We start from the raw sequence: 18,723 nt of genomic DNA, 5'->3' as shown, positions 1-18,723 counted from the left end.
TAATAGAAAACTAAATTTACTTATTTTCTTAAGTTTGGAAGGTACCTCAGAAACATGCTAACCCAGTAGCTCCCAATCCCAGATCATACCTATAGTAAGAAGTATTTGAGGAAAGGGTCCCTCATAATCTATAGTAATAAAAGTGTAATATGCTAATTAGACTGGACATCCCCGCGCCGGCGGGGGCCAAGGCAGAGGCAGCAGAGGCCCCCAGCCGCCACTGCAGCAGGGGCCAAGCCCCTTACACGAATTTCGTGCATCAGGCCTCTAGTGTTAAAATATCAGAGGAAATGATTACAACTACTCAGGAGCATCATATCTTATCACAACTGATGAAAAGTTATTTTATTGTTATCATCTAACCAAATAAGAAGCCATTAATTACCTAGACTTGTCAAATTCTTTGACTTAAAATTTTTTCTAAAAATGTATGTGTTGTAGTGAGAATTTATACTAATATATTTCAATACAGTTAAAAAAAAAAACACCTCTTTTCAAATTTTTCATTAATGGGGACCCTCTCCCTTCTTTACCTTTCTAGCATCAGCCAACAGCTTTCAGATCTACTTTTCCTCTATTTCTGTTCCCCACACTTCTTCTGTCCCAGAGAGAACAGAAGGCTGGGGCCAGTGGGGGAGTAAGGATGAAAAGACTATTTGCCTTTATCCCAGTTTCCCAGCAACTCCCTCATTCATTCCACTCCTCATTTTTTTTCTCTCCTAACCCTCTGACTTTCCACTCCAAGCCTCAGTGTACTTTGGTCCTTTAGGACCCATTCAACCTTGGTAAGAAGGAACACCATGAGCTGTGAAGAATTCTTGATAAACTGTCTCAACCAAAGGGATTTTTACCTGTCGGTTAGGATCATAAGTGACTTTAGGAGAAACCTGAGTTGGTACACCGTTGTGTTTCACTACAATGTTGTTAGGTTTTTGGGTCCCAAGGATTTTAATCTCTTTAAATACTAAATTATTAGGGTCTTTGTAGGTTGACTGCAAAATCTTCACATCCAAGCGGTTCTGCAAAACAATTAAGCACAAAGATCTAACTATAAAACACAGTTTCTCAAGTCACTCAAATATTCCATCCTAGATCAGATACCCAAAATGGATTTGAATGTCTCTTAGCTATCTCTACTCATCTGTGCTTAATTAGTACAAATGTATTTTGATACTCCCTGAGGAGGAAGAGAGAAAGAAAGAGAGATTTTTAATAATTACTATTAAAAAACTGGCTGCTTTGATTTATTCATTTCATTGCCTCCTTCTAACTAACATGATTGATTCAGTTATTAGGAGAATGTGCTCACCTATACCATAAATGCATATGAAGCTACAAGTATAATTACACACATACACAAACACACATGAGTCTTGTGGACCAACAAAAGCCCACACTTAAGATTCACAAAAATATGCTACTTACTTGGGTGACAGAAAACTCACATAAGATATAAATATTATTGGCCACAGTATCTGAAAGTGAGAGAAAGACGAGTCAGACTCTGATCTGCCCACCACAGGAGAACAGTTTTTACTCTGGCTGTCTTTGAAGCTACATCTTGAGAAGGACAAGATTATAGACAGTCTCCAAGGCCAAGCCACTGTTTTCCCTTTTCCTTTCTCCTTTAACCTTGAAAAGGTTCCCTTTCATGTGCTTCCAAGGAATATTCCTTAAGTGAGTCTATTTCCTAAGCTCAAGCCTCAAGAGTCGTTAGTATATTGGAGACAGAAAAATGTGCTAAGAAACTAGATATAGACACATAGCTAGATTTTCACTGCCTTTTCACTGGTTATGTTTTTTCATACGATCAACATTTGTTCAGTAGTATTTTGGGGGAAGATGTCCACATTAAATGGCAGGAATGGTGTTAAAAACATCTTGCAGGTTCCCATTGACAATAAAATGAGAGCCTGTGAATACTGCTGGCCAATGGGAGAATTCTACAAGGTAGAAATGTGTTTTTCCTCCATCAGTGGTCCACCTACCATAAACAGTGCTACTAAAACAAAACTCTTCTCTCCAGTGATGAATGCTACTGTGCCTGGTGAGATATCTCCCCCAGCTGAATGACCAGAGGGGTAGCTCAAAGATGCAGGTTCATAAATAGTGACATTGGCTCACCTTTCGTTTCCCCATCATCCCAGAAAAGTTCACCTCTTGCTTCTTTTTTGTCATCTAGGGCAATGATAAGACCAAGAGGGTTCCGTCGACTGTAGGAGAAGATATTTATTTAAGAGACCAAGACTTAAAACTCAAAGAATTTTGTCAGATAAATTGAGGATGACTATCAGATTCAGATGGAAAAGGATCTTAGCATCAGACTGCTCTGCTTTTCTTCAGGCACAAAGACAAAATCAACAGGTGCATCCCTCTCTAGAATCATTGCCCCAAACATTAGCAATAAACACCTATGGTAGGAGGCAAAAAATTTAAGCACCAGAATCACACAGTAACTGCAATAAAAACTACCAATGCAAGTATTATTTAGAATACAAACTATTAGAAAACACAGCAATCCTAGACAATAACTGGTTCAGCCTAATCACTTAAGAGATGTTACATGCAGAAGAAGTATTAATTGTGGCTGCGGGATACATTTTTTCCCTGCCAGAGAACTATTTTCACTCAGAAAGCAATAAAACACAATAAGGTCTATCTATAAAATGACACCTTTCCTAATTTTATTATTTATTATTAGTTTTTTTTGAGAGTAAAAGAAAACATTCCAATTATCTGCTTTATAATTATGAATAAGAAACACAAAACACTACTCAGTAAGTTGGTGAAACAGATGGACATAATCTACCTCCCAATTTTCTGATCATGTTTCATCCCTCACTGACCTCACAGTCTATTGTATTCTCACAGCTTAGCCTTCCACTATGCCCTATGCAAGCTGGATCCCATTATCAACAAAATCACCTGCTTCCATCTAACATGCATATGTTGAGTAGTTTTCATTTGCTAGGAAGTCTAAGGGATACAAAGATGAACAGACACTCATTGACGACCTTAAATATTGTAGGAAATATTAAATGTATTCACCAAATAATCAAAGCAGAAAGTAAAGTGTGACACAAAAGTTAAAATACTTATAGGAGTCCAGAATGACACTTCTAGCAGTGTGGTGGATATTCTAGAGGATACCAAACATTCTGAAGGACCCACCCACTAAAATACTGCTTGATCCTAGATAAAATACAACCCATGGTCCCTGCAGGGAGCTAATATGATCCAGGACAGCAGCCCTGGCTTGCAATCAAAGAGAAAGCAAATCATCTCTAGAAGAATGAGACCCACATTTGGAATTTTAAGATCACCACATTTGAAAAACAAAAACAACTAATCATACAAGATAATATGCCAGCATAAAAGAAATTGGCAAAAACAACTATTGATTTTGATTCCACTAATGACTTTAAATAATTGTATTTTCAGGTAAAAAGTATAAAATAACTATGATTGGCATATTTAACAATATTAAGGAGGAAAGAAAAAAAATCAGCTAAACACCAAAAAAATATAACATATGACCAGAAAGTTGGAAGTGGCAGCATTCCCTTTGCTGGAAGAGTTGGGAAACATTTCCTGCAGATAAAATCTGAGTTTAATTTGAAGGATTATTAAGAACACACTAGACAAAGAATGTTAGAATCTTGAGAATATCATGCTAAGTGAAATAAGTCAGATAGAAAAAGTCAAGAATTATATGATTTCACTCAAATGTGGGATATAAAACTGAAAGCAACAAGTGAACACACAAGACAAACAAACAACAACTCATAGACACAGACAACACTATAGTGGTTCCCAGAGGAAAGGGTGTGGGAGAGGTTATGAAGGGTAGAGGGGGTCAAATGTATGGTGATGGAAAATTTGACTTGAGGTTGTGAACACACAATATAATATACAGATGATGTATCAAAGAGTGGTACATTTAAAACCTATATAATTTTATTAACCAATGTCACCCAATAAATTTAATTTGAAAAAAAAGAACATACCAGGCAAAGAATGTTGGAAAAGATAATAAGTGCTTAAGCCCAAATGCAGGAAAATAGAAGGGTATGTTTGGAGAATAGCAAGATTTTCAGGATGGTGGTCTACAGGTATGAGCTAATGTACACCCAGAGGCACAATTATTAAGTAACTTGGAACCGGATTGTGACTAGCCTTGAATGCCCTACTAATGAAAGAATTTGCTCTAAGCAGGGGAGCAACCGGTTGAGAACTTCACTTTGGAAATATCAATTAAAACCTACAGAATGACTGGGTAGAGGATTTTTAAAAAAATATTCTCTCTCAAGGGGGTTTAGGAAGATTAGGGTTTAAGGCAGCGGTTCTCAACCTGTGGGTTGCGATCCCTTTGGTGGTCAAACGACCCTTTCACAGGGGTCGCCTAAGACCATCCTGCATATCAGATATTTACATTACGATTCATAACAGTAGCAACATTACAGTTATGAAGTAGCAACGAAAATAATTTTATGATTGGGTCACAACATGAGGAACTGTATTTAAAGGGCCAGAAGGTTGAGAACCACTGGTTTAAGGTCTTTCCAAATCTATCTGGATGCAGTTCTAAATCACAGCTTCCTCAGAAGAGGCCTAGGGGCAGAGTTTAATGACCAATCACACATACATACACCACACACACTAGAGCATCTTCCTCCCCACTCCCCACCCTCAACATGATGTGTCAGCATCTTCTACATGGGAACAGATGGGCACAGAAATGACCAGCTTTGTCAGCCTGCCCCTCAAAGGAAACTCAGTCATGCTGTACCTGGCAACAGTGGTTGTGGCTGGCTGTTGGGTGGGGAAGATGTAGCCTCCTCGAAGGTGAAGTCCAATTTTGTCTCCAGGAAGTTGCATTTCCACTTTCTGCTTCCTCCATCTTACTTGGCTCCCCTGAAGCATGAAGACAAATCAATCACATTGCCATGATGGGACATTCACCTCCAGCTTTCATCCCTGTGCTGAATTATCTTGGCTCTCTCCTTTACCACCTAGCTGAATTACTGTCTAGTCGGACAATCAAACAAGAGAAGGGGAAAAGTCAAACACAACAGGTTTTGTCATCAATTGGTTTTTGGGGGCACGTGTATGCCATGTTGAGGCTATTTGATATATATTATATGAATGAATAGCTCTAACTCATGACCAAACTCAAATTGTCCTTTGGCCCTTCCAGCATTTGCCTATGAGACATTCTACTTGAGTTTTTATCGGATTTCATCCTGACTGACATTAAGTCACTTAGGCTCATTTCATTGACTCGGCTGAAATTACAGAAGACATTACAGAAACACTCCTTTCTTGTCTACACAGCTGCAGCTGTGGTCTTGAAAAGTTTAAGAAAAGTGAGTGCTACTTACAGTCTCATAATCATACCAGACAGCATCAGGCACATAAGCCATCACTTTTTCTGCACCCTGAAATGAAAACAAAATATACTTCTTCATGGCCCAGCCTCTGAAAGGGATCAAATACATTTCCTAGCATTCCCTAGGGAACTTCTTTACCATATATCGAGAGTGCATAAATGACATTTCTTGGCCTTGTTATCGAATCATGCCTTTCTTCTAATGGGAATAATAAAGGCAATAACTGAGCAACAACAAGAAAAAATCCTAAGTGGAACCACATTAAGAATAATGACAACTGCCGAAACCGGTTTGGCTCAGTGGATAGAGCGTCGGCTTGCGGACTGAAAAGTCCCAGGTTCGATTCCGGTCAAGGGCATGTACCTGGGTTGCGGGCACATCCCCAGTAGGAGATGTGCAGGAGGCAGCTGATCGATGTTCCTCTCTCATCGATGTTTCTTATAAGTACCGCACGCTAACCGATTGCGCCACTGGAGCTCCTTTCATCGATGTTTCTAACTCTCTATCTCTCTCCCTTCCTCTCTGTAAAAAATCAATAAAATATATTTAAAAGAAAAGAATAATGACAATATTGAAACATGTTGTGGTAAAAATTCCAGCTTTACATTGGTTATCTCATTCACACTTCACAACAGTCCCCAGTGATGGGGATTATTATTATCTCACTTTACAGCTAAGGAACTAGCATGATGACATACCTAGATCACATTGGTACTAAGTGGCGCAGGCAACAATCTCACATTCATCAGCCTAACTTTATTTTTTTAATTTATCTTTATTTTTGGAATTATTACAGATGTACCCCTTCTTCCCCCATTGACTCCCTCCACCCTGTGCCCCGGACTTTAGAGTGATCCTGGGCCATTACACCCTTCTGCCTCTACTTCACAGAACAAGTACTGATCTGCTCTGATGATCTGACAACAAATAGGACCATTCTTAAACCCAGAGTTGCCAGTAGATGCTTCTACACTGGTTGAGAACTTGGTCAGAAAAAAGATTACTAGAGGAAAGAAAATGTGAAAGTATCAGATATACAACCTCCCCAGCACATTGTCATCAAGCCTGACTCAGTCACACATGTTGGAAATGGGTTTGGAATAAAGAGAAGAGAAATGGTTCCAAGGAGAGGGCTGCAGGAACAGAAGCTGACACCACCAGTGTGTCTCTATGGGAACACATACCTCATCCAGAACCGGAGTGATGAGGAGGCCAGGCCCCCATAGAAACTGTTGGTGCACATCCCAAGTGTTACTGTCCGCATAGAACCTGGAGATTGGAGAGACGTTTGCTGAGATGTGAGCCAATGCTTCCTGGAAGTTCTCCCCTCAGCCTGTCCAAAACATGCAGGTTCCCTCCCAGGGCAAACTCCCCCAATTTTTCTATGATGCCTATTCAACTCCCACCTCCCCAATCCTGAAGAGAGATCTGCTTCCTGTAGCCCATGTACCCTCCTAATCTCTCCCCAGGTTAAACAGACATTCCTGTTCCGGTATCTATGCTAGGCTTAGGCAGGTTCAAGGCCGAATTCTAATTGCCATATCTCCCTTATAAAGAAATAAGTAAAGTAAGTTGTACATTTTAAAAGTTCAGCTGACCATCAAAAAGAAACTGGATCTGGTCACAAAAAATAGAAGATAATTACAATTTTACTCTTTTTCTCTCTTATTAGCTGCCTTTTAACAGAGAATTCCAGGAGATGGCAAAAACTTACCCCAAATAATCTATAATAATAAAAATATAATATGCTAATTAAACTGGACATCCTTCTGGACGACCTTCTGGATGAAGCCGGGGCTGTGAGGGAAGCCTGAATCCCAGGTGCCTGCCAGCGGCCAGAGGGAAGCCCGGGTCCTGGGTGTGGGAGGGAAGCCCAGGTCCCGGGTGCCAGAGGGAAGCTGGTGCCGGCAACCGGGGGAAGGAAGGCCTACTCTTGTACAAATTTCATGCATCGGGCCTCTAGTGAATATATAATAAAGCAGATATGTGCTTGAGGGCCTAAAATGTCAGACACATAAGGACATTAACTATATTTTGATAAGGAAAGCCTCTTAAGTCCTAGAGCCTGAACATAGTGAGTTATAACAGAGACCATCAAGTTCAAGCTACCAAATCCTTTAAATTAAGATTAAAGAGCCAAAACCGGTTTGGCTCAGTGGATAGAGCGTCGGCCTGCGGACTGAAGGGTCCCAGGTTCGATTCCGGTCAAGGGCATGTACATGGGTTGCGGGCACATCCCCAGTAGGAGGTGTGCAGGAGGCAGCTGGTCGATGTTTCTCTCTCATCGATGTTTCTGACTCTCTATCCCTCTCCCTTCCTCTCTGTAAAAAATCAATAAAATATATTTAAAAAAAAAAGATTAAAGAAACTAAGGATAAAAGAACTAAAATGACTTGTCTAAGATAAAGAGCTGGTTGCTGACAGAACAAAGACCCCAGTCCCATGACATTTAGTCTAGCTTCCGTCCCAAAAGAGAATAGGCTGTAATACTTAAATAGTATCTAGGCAACAATAGCCTTGCAAATACCACCTGGGTTTGAATTGTTTCAATTGTCACTCTTATATATGATGATATAGTCAATGTCATCAGTTGCATTAACAAAAGGCCTTTGGGTTAGGTGAACTTACTCATGCAGAAGGGGCCTGGCCACGGTGTCCCCCCGGCTATGAGCGCGATAAAGGAGAGTGTACAGATAGGGCAGTAGAGTGTAGCGGATGGTAAGGTAGTGCCTGGAGGAATTCAACAGCAGAGAGTTGGCTCCAAAGGAGGCAGGATCCTGGGCCTGGAAGGAAGGAAGATGTTGCAGTTGTCAGCTGGCCATGCACAACAGAAGTGTCTGGAGAATTCCAGACCCCATTCATCATAACCGAGAGTTTACTTCCTGAAAGACCTGGAAGCTTGGCCTCTGATCAGTACAGTTGAGCAAAGAGAGATCATTTCACCAAGTAAGTGGCCATTCTTCACCTTGAAACTCAGCTCCCTTCACCCACTCTTTAGGGGTGCTCTCTAGAGAGACTGCCGGTTCAATAATTTTGAAGCATTTCCTCATTTGATTCTCATTACAATATGAGCAATGTTGATAAAGTATACAGAGGTTTGATAAAAACCTTCACAGACTCGCCATTTTCTTGACTGAAGCATAGAAATAGCAGAGGCGTGGCACAGGGCATTTTAACGGTGCATCATAGGTCCTGGTTGATTGCAAACAGTGGTGCAAATTAGCCTGATTGAGCACCAGGTAGAAGGATGGCTCAACACATTCCGTAGATGCAGTCCTAAGAGATGCCAAATTTATTTACATCCTATATCCTGGGAGACTTACCTTGAAGCCTTGGCCATTGTGATTCCTGGCAAATGGGTAGAAAGCTCCCAGCTGCATCCACCGCCTGCAGAGCTCCTCAGGGGCATCCAGTGCAAAGCCACATATGTCAGCACCCACCTGGAAGGACACACAGTCAGCTCAAAGGGAGGACATCCCCCTTTGCTTTCTACCAGGGACTTCAACTAAACTTTGCTAACCTCTTGCTGAGAAGGCTAATATGGTGTGATTGAATTGGTTTATATCCTGTGTCCACTCTACTGCCAAGTGACTTTGCGTAACTTACTTAACCCTCCTGTGCCTCAGTTTCCTCACTTTACCAGTAAAGTAGGCACTAATTAGTTACAGAAGGTTTTACTAAGTGAAATAAGTAAAACACTTGACACACAATAGCTTTTTGATGAACAGTTACTAGAAATGTTGTTTATATTATTATTTTGACCACACTGCTATTGGAATTAATTTTCCAACACCTAAACCTGATATTGTTACTCATCAATTCAAAAATTTCCAGAGTCTCCTTTCAGCTTATCCTATTAGCTCCACAAAACCTGGCTCCAACCCATCTTTCCAGCATTACTTACCATTCTAGTCTTACACACCAACCCTCACAGACCCATCAAAATGACCTCCCCCCATGAGTCAGAAAAATTATATCCACTTTTCAAAGTTAAACTCAAGTGCTATCTTTTCCATGAAGTTTCTCTTGACTCCCTTTGTTCCTTATAATCTTGTTAAGTCCTTTCTCAGGATTTCCCTTAACAGTTGACGTATATGTCCCTGTTGGCACGCTTACCCCAGCTTGTCATAATTGTTTGTTTATATATGTCTCCTCTTACTAAATTATAAACTCTTTGGGGAAAGAGAGGCATTTCTGTTACTATATGTATGTTTTTCTTTGCCCTCACCATGCATACCTAACTCAATACCTTGCATATAGTAGGAGCTCAATAAATATATATGTTGAATTTAACGAAAAGATGACAAAGCCACTTCTAAAGTGCTGGTAATGTTGTTTCTTCACCCAGGTGCTGGATACATGGATGTATTCAGTTTGTGAAATTCATCAACTGTATACTTCAGGAATGTGCACTTTCATGTGTGTATATTATACTCGAATAGAAAGAAATGTTCCAATGAGATCACTTCAAGGTTGAACTTTCTATCTTTATAAGACAATGCAAGGAAGAATGTGGTGGGATCAGAGCCATACTGTGTAGATGAAACACATACTCTCAAGATATGAAATCCCTGGGCCATGGAGGGTAGGGAGGGAAGTCTTATGATTTGAAAACTTTCTAAAATGAGGCTTTCTGGAAATTGAGGTTCGTAAGAGAACTTGGGATGTGAACTCACCATTGGGATACCAAAAAGATTGAACTCGAGCATGCCAGGAATGGACCATCGAAGGTCATTCCAGGTGGCTGCATTGTCTCCTAACCAATGAGCTGCAAACTTGCCAGATCCCGCGAAGGTGGAACGGGTTATAATGAAGCTTCTCTTATTAGGGAACACAGTCTTGACAGCTCTAGAAAGAGATAGAGTGGGAATCAATGTGCAACCTTAGTATGTCTCAGCCCAGCAACATATACCAAGGGCCTCAGAAGTCAAAACCCCATCTGCCTCTTCTAGTTCTCTGCCGGTGGAGTTAGAGTTGCTGATGGCACAGACTGAATTATTAAGGATATTTATGTTTTGTTTTATTTTAAGGTGTTTTCTTATGTACATCAATAACTCCATAATTTTCAAGATGTTCCAAAGCAGACTTTAAAAGGCTACTAACAATAGGCATACAAGTTTTATGGAACAAAGGCAAAATTTAACTTTATATAGTTGTGTATAAACAGGGTGGGGCAAAAGTAGGCTTACAGTTGTGAACATGCAAAACACAGATCTATTCTTGTACTATTATTTATTTGTTGTATTCTTTTCTATACAGACAACTGTAGACGTACTTTTACCCCGTCCTAATCATTGGTCTTTCACAAGCTGTGATTTTAGACATAGACACAAATGAACATAGGAACCCCCTCTTGGGACTTAAACTCTTTTTTAAGTAGAAACACTTTGGTCGCAATCTACATAATAAAAGCCTAAGCGACCTTTATGGCGGAACAACCAGAATGACCGGTCCCTATGATGTGCACTGACCACCAGGGGGAAGATGCTCAATGCAGGAGCTGCCCCCTGGTGGTCAGTGTGCTCCCACAAGGGGAGCACCACTCAGCCAGAAGCTAGGCTGATGGTTGGTGAGTGCAGCCGTGGTGGCGGGAGCCTCTCTCACCTCCACAGCAGTGCTAAGGAGCAGCAAGCCAAGCAGTAAGGAGCAGTGAGCCGAGCAGTAAGGAGCAGAGAACAGGTGGACAGTAAGGAGTGAGGGGTCCCAGACTGCAAGAGGGCATAGGCCAGGCTGAGGGACACCCCCACCCCCCAGTGCACAAATTTTGTGCGCCGGGCCTCTAGTTTTGTAATAAGAAAAGACATTTTAAAATTATGTATCTATGTGAATATTTTTATAAGTAAATATAAAGATACTAGAGGCCCACTGCACAAAATTCGTGCAAGGGGCTTGGCCTTCGCAGCCACAGCAGCTTGCCTCAGCCCTTGCAGCCCTGGCTTCATCTGGAAGGTCATTTGGCTATCCAATCTAATTGGCATATTATACTTTTATTATTATAGGTATCATCTATATTTTTAAAATAAGAAATCTGTTATATTCTTAACAACATTTGCTTTACAATGTTTTTAACAACTTTCAAGAAGGCTAAAATCACACCATGACTTTGCTAATGAATGAATGTGGTTTTGGTCTGTCATAGTTGCAGTAAAGAGTAAATTCTGAATACCTTTTCTTCACTATAGAATTTGAGTCCACACACAAAGGCAGACACAGCACAGAAGGCAGAGCCAGCATCTAAGACCCCCAAAGCACATGGAGTCTTAATTACCTAACCCTCCACCCTCCAAACTAGACAGTGTGGCAGAGAGGAAAATACATGGACCTAGATTCATGCATAAATGTGCTTAAATTTTGCTTTTACAATGTATTAGCTGTTTGAACTTAGTCAAGTTACTTCTCTTTTTTCCTTCCAACTTTTCATTTATTCATGCATTCTTCTATTTCATACTTTCCATGAATATTTATGGGACTCCTTCTTCCCTAGGTAGTTTCTTCATTCATCCAGTAATAATAACCATACTTATCTTGCAAAGTTCTTAAAAGTAAACCACTGGCACCTGGTATCTAGCAAGATCACGAATGTGCTATGTTTGATGTCCATAGCAACAGTATCCTTACTCTGCTGTAGCAATCGCCATAGAGTAGCCATACAGGTTGTGGACATCATACTGCTTGCCCCAGTGCTGTACTGCATCCATGCAGAGAGATTTGCAGAACAGGTACCCATCCAGGACTCCTGGGAGAAAAAAGGGTCAGAGAGTGAGTGCCTACACTGCACATTCCCTATTCTTCGACTGTCATAAAAGCTGACATCGTTCTCACCAGGCAAGCATTTACTGTGGCCATCCTGCAAATGATCACACAGATTCCTCACTATCAAAGGGGTAGTTACTCTGATGTATAAAGAAATTGTGTTGGCTCATACACATCCTCCCACTTGGGTGCTCATGTGACTAGAGGCAGGCATTTGGAACAAGACGATTCAGTTAGACTTGAGATTCAATCTGAATTATTCAAACTCAGCTAAGTTAAATGGTTCAAAAATATCAATACCGGATGGAAGTATAAATTAATTTCTCAACCCATCTCTCCATTGACCAGATATTATAAAGAACAATTGCCCAATCTCTCTTTCATTCATCTATTCCTTTCTGCTCTGATTGTGCCACCCTGGTTCAGATCCAAATGACCTTTGGATTTTAACTATTGCAAAAGGTTCCTAATGGCTTATTGACTTCTGACCTATTGATTTTCTAATCCATATTATATATTAATGCCAGGTTAATACTTCTAAAACCATTTGACTATTATATACTTCCTTTTATTAAAACATAAGCAGATTTCCTCACAAAAAGAATAAAGTGTGAACTGTTTAGCCTCCTATCCAAGCCCTTCAACATTTGATTCTGACCCATCTGCTCCAATTTCCTACTTTCCCACCAGACTGGAAGTCTTCATAAGATGATATAATTCTAGAAACTCATTCCTTTCTTAATCAAGACACTTTTTGTCTGGGAGCCTCTACAATAAATGCTGGGATTTCAAGGCCACACCTTGTTCAAAGTTAGTGGTGTTCAAAGTTCAATCAGAGCTCATTTGTACCATATTCAATGACTTAGACTTTGACCTCCCAAGCCATTCATTCTGGCTTCCTTTTCTCCTATGGTTCAGGTGTGTTCTTCACACTCTTGATATCACTACACTTGAGCCTTATCTGAAGACCAAGCCTGATTATCTGGTTTCCCTGTGGTAAGTCCTGACCTTTGGGAGTGGACTCTAGAGCAACATCGACTAACCACTGGCCTCTAGCTTCTGCACCCCAACTTCCCTAGACCTTCCCCCAGAAACAGGTCAGACTATAGGTAGAATGAATAGATTGCCCCTTTTTGAATTGATGCCTCCTTTAGAAAAGCATGAAGTGTTTTTATTTTCTTTCTTAGTTTTTCTTATATATTACCCACATTCTCCTTTCTATATGCACTCACATGTACAAACTCTCTTGCCAAGTTGTCCATATATATCCTTATGAAATTAAAATACCAAATATGCATTGCCACTTTAATTAGACTAACTACTAAGACTTACTGGGAATGAATGGAGGATAATTTAGATTGCTTGTGGAACATCCTGAAAGTGAACCATCAACAAAGTTGGACAGCTCATTCATATCCTAGAAGACAGAGGTTAAAAGTTATGTCTTTTTTTGAGGAATCAAAAAAATGATCCCAGATATTTCTTTTTTAAAGAGGTTCTTATATACATGGAGAAAAATAGATATTCCTATCTTCTCTATACATTGAAGATTTCATGGAGATGGTCCTTATAAATCCCTTTAAAATTATAGCTGTCTATAATCACAGAAAATAAAAAATTTCCAAACCCATTAGGTGAAAAAAGATCTTAATTTATACAGTACCATATGTAAACTTATATATTCTCTGTATATCCAAATATAGCTATGAATACACACATAACAAATATACATATATAAAAAAACAATCATAAGCAAAGAGAGTGAGAGAGCAAACATGTGCCGATGGATGTGCAAGTGAGGGGTCTGAAAGATCGATACCAAAATATGCCTTTGGTCAATATCATTTTAGAGGGTTTTGCTTTCATCTTTGTAGCTCTCTATATGGTTTGAATTTTCTACATTTCTCTTATAAAAAGAAAAAATCTTCAACTCTAGAGCTCTCCAAATTTTGCTGAACATCTGTAGTTTTACATTTGTTTTTATTTGACAATATGTAAGACATTTGCCCTTACTGCAGCCACAGTTTTGTCATACACCTGGTACTCTGGCTCTGATAAATTTATCCAGTATCTCCAAATGAAAAGGTCCTGAACTGATAATTCAACAATTTATGTACTTGTGACAATACAAAGAGTATGATCTATTTCTACTTCAGTTCATTCATTTGTAAAAGAAGTGCTGACTTGGGGTAAAAACAACAACAGATTACTTCTAATCCTAATGACCTGATTTTGATTCTAAGCTACACATTTTGATAAGATTATTGGAATAGAAAAATAGGGAATTTGAACATCAAGAAGTTAAAAAGCATGACCACAAAAGAAATACACAACTTTAACATAGACAATGAAGACACTGACATTATTAAATATTGTGCTTGCCTTGGTTCAGTCACCAATTCAAATGGAGACTGCATCCAAGAAACCAAGAGAAAGCTGAGACTCAAAAGGACAGCAATGGAAGAATTAGGAAAGGTCATCATGAGCAAGGATGTGGCATTAAAGACCAAAGGTAAAAGTACCCACATCTTTGTATTCCCTATTACTATGAATGGATGAGAAAGTTGGACATTGGAGAAGGCTGATAAGAAAAGAATTGATTCAGCTGAAATACAGTGCTGAAGGAGAGCTCTGTGGATACTGTGGACCATCAGAAAGATGAATAAGGAGGTCCTAGAGCAAATTAAGCCTGAAACATTACTGGAGGCAAGAGTGACAGAACAGAAGCTGTCCTGTTTCTAACACATCATGAGAAGGCAGGATTCTTTGCTAAACATATTAATGCTGGGGGAAAAATAGAAGGCAAAAGGAAAAGAGGAAGATCAAGTATGAGATGGCCTGCCTCATAAAAAAGAAGCCTTTGGCATGACTCTGCAGGAGCTGAGCAGAGCTCTTGAGGACAGGACACTGTGGACTTCAGTCATTCATAGGGTCTCTAGAAGTCAGAGCCAACTCAATAGTGTGAAACACACAAAAAATAGGGAATGCTTAGAATTACTGCCATACTGGCTTTCCTCTCCTTCTCTCCCCTCTATGCTCCATGATTCAGTTATATAGATATACACTATCTGAATATTAGCCAGCAAATAATCAAAACATTAAGAACTCACAATCCAGATTCCATCAAACTCCACTTGATTGTGGAAAAGCTTAAATTCATTTGACCACCAAACAGCACACTTGGGGTTGGTGTAATCAGGAAACACAGTTTTTCCAGGCCAGACCTGCAGGAGAAGAAAAAAAATAAACAAAGAAGAAAACATTGATCCGAGTAAATGACGTGAATATAGAGTAAAAGAGAGTATTTTGAAAAAGAAATTCCTAATATGATCAAGGCAACAGAAGGGCTCAGACACAAACTCTTCTCAGGAATGTGAAGCACTCCAAATACCTAGAATAAGTGTCAGGAGGACTCAAACACAGTCACATGATAAAAACTCATTTTTAAAAAAATTGGTTAAGTCCTTGCTAATTTTCAACTCTGGTTCACCCTTCCTTCTCACTTTCTCTACTCCCACTTCTAGGAATGATAAATGAGAGGGAGGACTATATGTATGTCAACTGGTCCATTACAAATAGTAGGTTCTAACCATCAATTACTTTTCTCTATCCCTTTCCTATCCACTTCCCCTCAGACACTACATATGCAGGACTTCGAAGGTATTAGAAATGAACCAGTAGGTAACACCTTCATGGAAAACAAGGACAATAAAACCAAATAGTCATACTTGTCAAATACTACCGAGAAATCAAGTAAGAAAAGGGATGAAACAATTCCAATGGATTTGCCAATTATTGGGATAACTGGTACCATTTGCCAGAGCAGTAAGACTACAATCAGCTGATGAATGAATGGGGGTGAGGAAGTGCATATTTAGTATGGGGGCTATTGTTGAAAGGGACTTGACTGTGAAGAGAATATAAGAGCTAGGATGGCTGGCAAGTATTTGGGGATGAAGGAACAGGGAAAGTTTAGTCCTAACATATATATCTGAAAACATGAACCAAAACAATTACACACACACACAGCCCCTCTGCCAGCCCCCACCTTCCCCACTAAGTTACCTCCCCAATGAGTGGAGTCACTCCATCTGAAGCATTGATCCATATCTTCATATCTAAACCCCTGTCATACGGGCCATAGGGATTACTTGAGGAAGAGTTGATGGAGATAGCTGGATCCTAAGAAGAAGAAAAATACCTTAATGATCAAGCTTTAAACTAGAGGCACTTAAAGGGGGCTGGGAATTGGGGACAAAGGAGGGGGAGCTGGTGTAATGACAAGAAAGAGCAAGTGCCAGGTTTGGGGGTAAATGAGGATGGCACATACCACAATGATGACCAGTTTTTGTCCGTTATTGTGCAAATCCTTAGCAAAATCAGGAAAGCCTTTATAATCGACTGGATTATAAGTGAAGTCCTTCCTTGCATCCATATAATCAATATCAGCATGCTGAACGTCCTGAAAGAAGAACACAAAGTACTCCTCCATTTAGTTCCTGGGAATTTCCCTGTTAAATGAGTCAGTTCAATTATCATTGTTATTATTCAGGAGACACACAGACTGTGCTGGGCTCTAAACAGGGTACATAATCAGTCCCTGGTGTCTAAGTGGTTCTTTTTCCAATGGTGATTTCAAAACAAATGGCACATTGTTTCCCTAAGGCCTGGAATCAGGTTAACCACATCATCCTACCTTGTTGCTTGGCCATTGGGATTAAAAAACAATCTAAGAAACAAATCACAACCATGACAACAAATCACGGAGGCTATGGAAAACATAGCCAGGCCCTAGATTCTACCCCATTCACAAGATAATGGGGGCAGGGGCTGTCTTCTCCCTCATTTCACCACCCCGCATTTTGTTGTGTGCTGCTCTACTTCAAGTCTTTTTTTAGTGATTATCCTTCTCCAGTTGAACCTGTATGAAAATAGTGGGACCCAGAAAGAAATTGACTCTTGCTCTAGGACAGTGATGGCAAACCTAAGACACGTGTGTCAGAGGTGACATGCGAACTCATTTCTTTGGTTGATTTTACTTTGTTAAATGGCATCTAAATATATAAAGTAAATATCAAAAATATAAATCTTTGTTTTACTATGGTTGCAAATATCAAAAAAATTTCTATATGTGACACGGCACCAGAGTTAAGTTAGGGTTTTTCAAAATGCTGACACGTCGAGCTCAAAAGGCTCGCCATCACTGCTCTTGGATCTAGGTGTTGCCCTCCAAGGGGCTGGGGAAGGGAGAGAAGAGGATTATTCCAGAGACTATTGAGCTTTTCCCTTTGTTTCGCTTGTAAAATTTCACTTCGAATTATACAACAGGCACATTCAAATTTATTCAGAACATAAAAATATTTGATTACATGTATATACTATCTCTTTTTGCTCACTTAAACTAGGGGGGGGGAAAGCCTTGAGAACTAAATGCATTATGTAAATAAAATGCATTATATGAAATGTAGTTAATATAGTAAGTATAAGAAAGTTTTACTAATAAAAAATGTGATAAGAAAAAAAGAGACAAAAACAGATTGCCTCCTAACCCCATAATCATGGTCTCTAAGTAATATTTCCTACTGAAAAGAACCAGTCCTTGAAGGAATGTCTGGCCCAACAAAAAAATAGTCTATCACTCTAGCTCTAACTGGTTTTGTCCAGTGGATAGAGTGTCAGCCAGGAACACATGGCTGGGTTTGGGGTTTGACCCCCAGTAGGGGGTGTGCAGGAGGCAGCCGATCAATAATTTTCTCTCATCATTGATGTTTCTATCTCTCTCTCCTTCTCCCTTCCTCTCTGAAAATCAATAAAATTTTTACATTATATATATATATTTTTTAAACTCAGGTGGAGAAATTATAAACAATTATTCTTATTTCCCAAGGGAACTCTTTTATTTTGGAGGAATTTTTAAAACCTTACTTACGTAAGGGAGCTGTGCTGCCCGGTTTCTCTCCACAACTTCCTTCATGTTATCTAGGGTTCCATAGTCATAACGACTGAGTTGAAATCCAAGTGCCCAGTATGCAGGTAGGACTGGTCGTCCAATGAGCTAAAAGATATTTGAAATAAAAATTAGGAAATGTTCTATTTTTAATAAAAGCCTCTACTAAGCGTTGGTTTAGGGGCACAAAACATACTCCATTTTCCAACACACTTTTTCATTAATGTTGGATATTAGTCTACTTTCCCAGTGCCTTTATAATCATCGAGAGTAGGGTCAATTTGTAATAGATTTACAATAGCTATTTATAATAGCAGATTTTCATGAGTCACACTTGCATAGTAAACTTGCTTTTCTTTGTGCTATTTAGGACTTTCCCAGTCGTCATCATGATATAATTTTACCTCTAGATATTCCTGGACCACTTCTTCTGGAGTATTTCCCAAGAACACATAGAAGTCCAGAATGCCCCCAATGGTGCGGTAAGTGATGGCTGGTGTGGGCTGGAGGGCAACCTCTTTATAGATTAAAAATGAAGAAAATAAAAATTGGAATTTATTCTTGATAATTACAAAGCTTTAGATCAGAGGATCGTGGCCATCTGAATATTAATAAAGTGATCCTAAGATTTTG

The 18,723-nt window shown here is 39.6% G+C and overlaps 1 protein-coding gene across 1 annotated transcript in view; it reads right to left on the bottom strand.

Annotated features, from left to right (window-relative positions):
- Window positions 1-18,723, bottom strand: part of MGAM (maltase-glucoamylase) — a gene marked incomplete at its 5' end in the record, with an annotated part of 64,285 nt that overhangs the window by 28,825 nt on the left and 16,737 nt on the right. The window contains 16 exons of the mRNA XM_081102411.1: window positions 852-1,019; window positions 1,426-1,475; window positions 2,125-2,213; window positions 4,790-4,914; window positions 5,382-5,438; window positions 6,575-6,659; window positions 8,019-8,173; window positions 8,714-8,830; window positions 10,067-10,238; window positions 12,009-12,126; window positions 13,476-13,560; window positions 15,254-15,367; window positions 16,209-16,325; window positions 16,474-16,605; window positions 18,073-18,198; window positions 18,495-18,607. Of these exons, the coding sequence (XP_080958537.1) occupies window positions 852-1,019; window positions 1,426-1,475; window positions 2,125-2,213; window positions 4,790-4,914; window positions 5,382-5,438; window positions 6,575-6,659; window positions 8,019-8,173; window positions 8,714-8,830; window positions 10,067-10,238; window positions 12,009-12,126; window positions 13,476-13,560; window positions 15,254-15,367; window positions 16,209-16,325; window positions 16,474-16,605; window positions 18,073-18,198; window positions 18,495-18,607 (1,823 nt within the window). The remainder of the gene's footprint in view (window positions 1-851; window positions 1,020-1,425; window positions 1,476-2,124; window positions 2,214-4,789; window positions 4,915-5,381; window positions 5,439-6,574; window positions 6,660-8,018; window positions 8,174-8,713; window positions 8,831-10,066; window positions 10,239-12,008; window positions 12,127-13,475; window positions 13,561-15,253; window positions 15,368-16,208; window positions 16,326-16,473; window positions 16,606-18,072; window positions 18,199-18,494; window positions 18,608-18,723) is intronic.

This window comes from Myotis nattereri (assembly GCF_964212035.1).
Source record: "Myotis nattereri genome assembly, chromosome: 11".
NCBI classification, from domain to species: Eukaryota; Metazoa; Chordata; class Mammalia; order Chiroptera; family Vespertilionidae; genus Myotis; species Myotis nattereri.
Note: the sequence above shows the minus strand (reverse complement) of the source record. Positions and strands in the feature narration are given on the sequence as shown.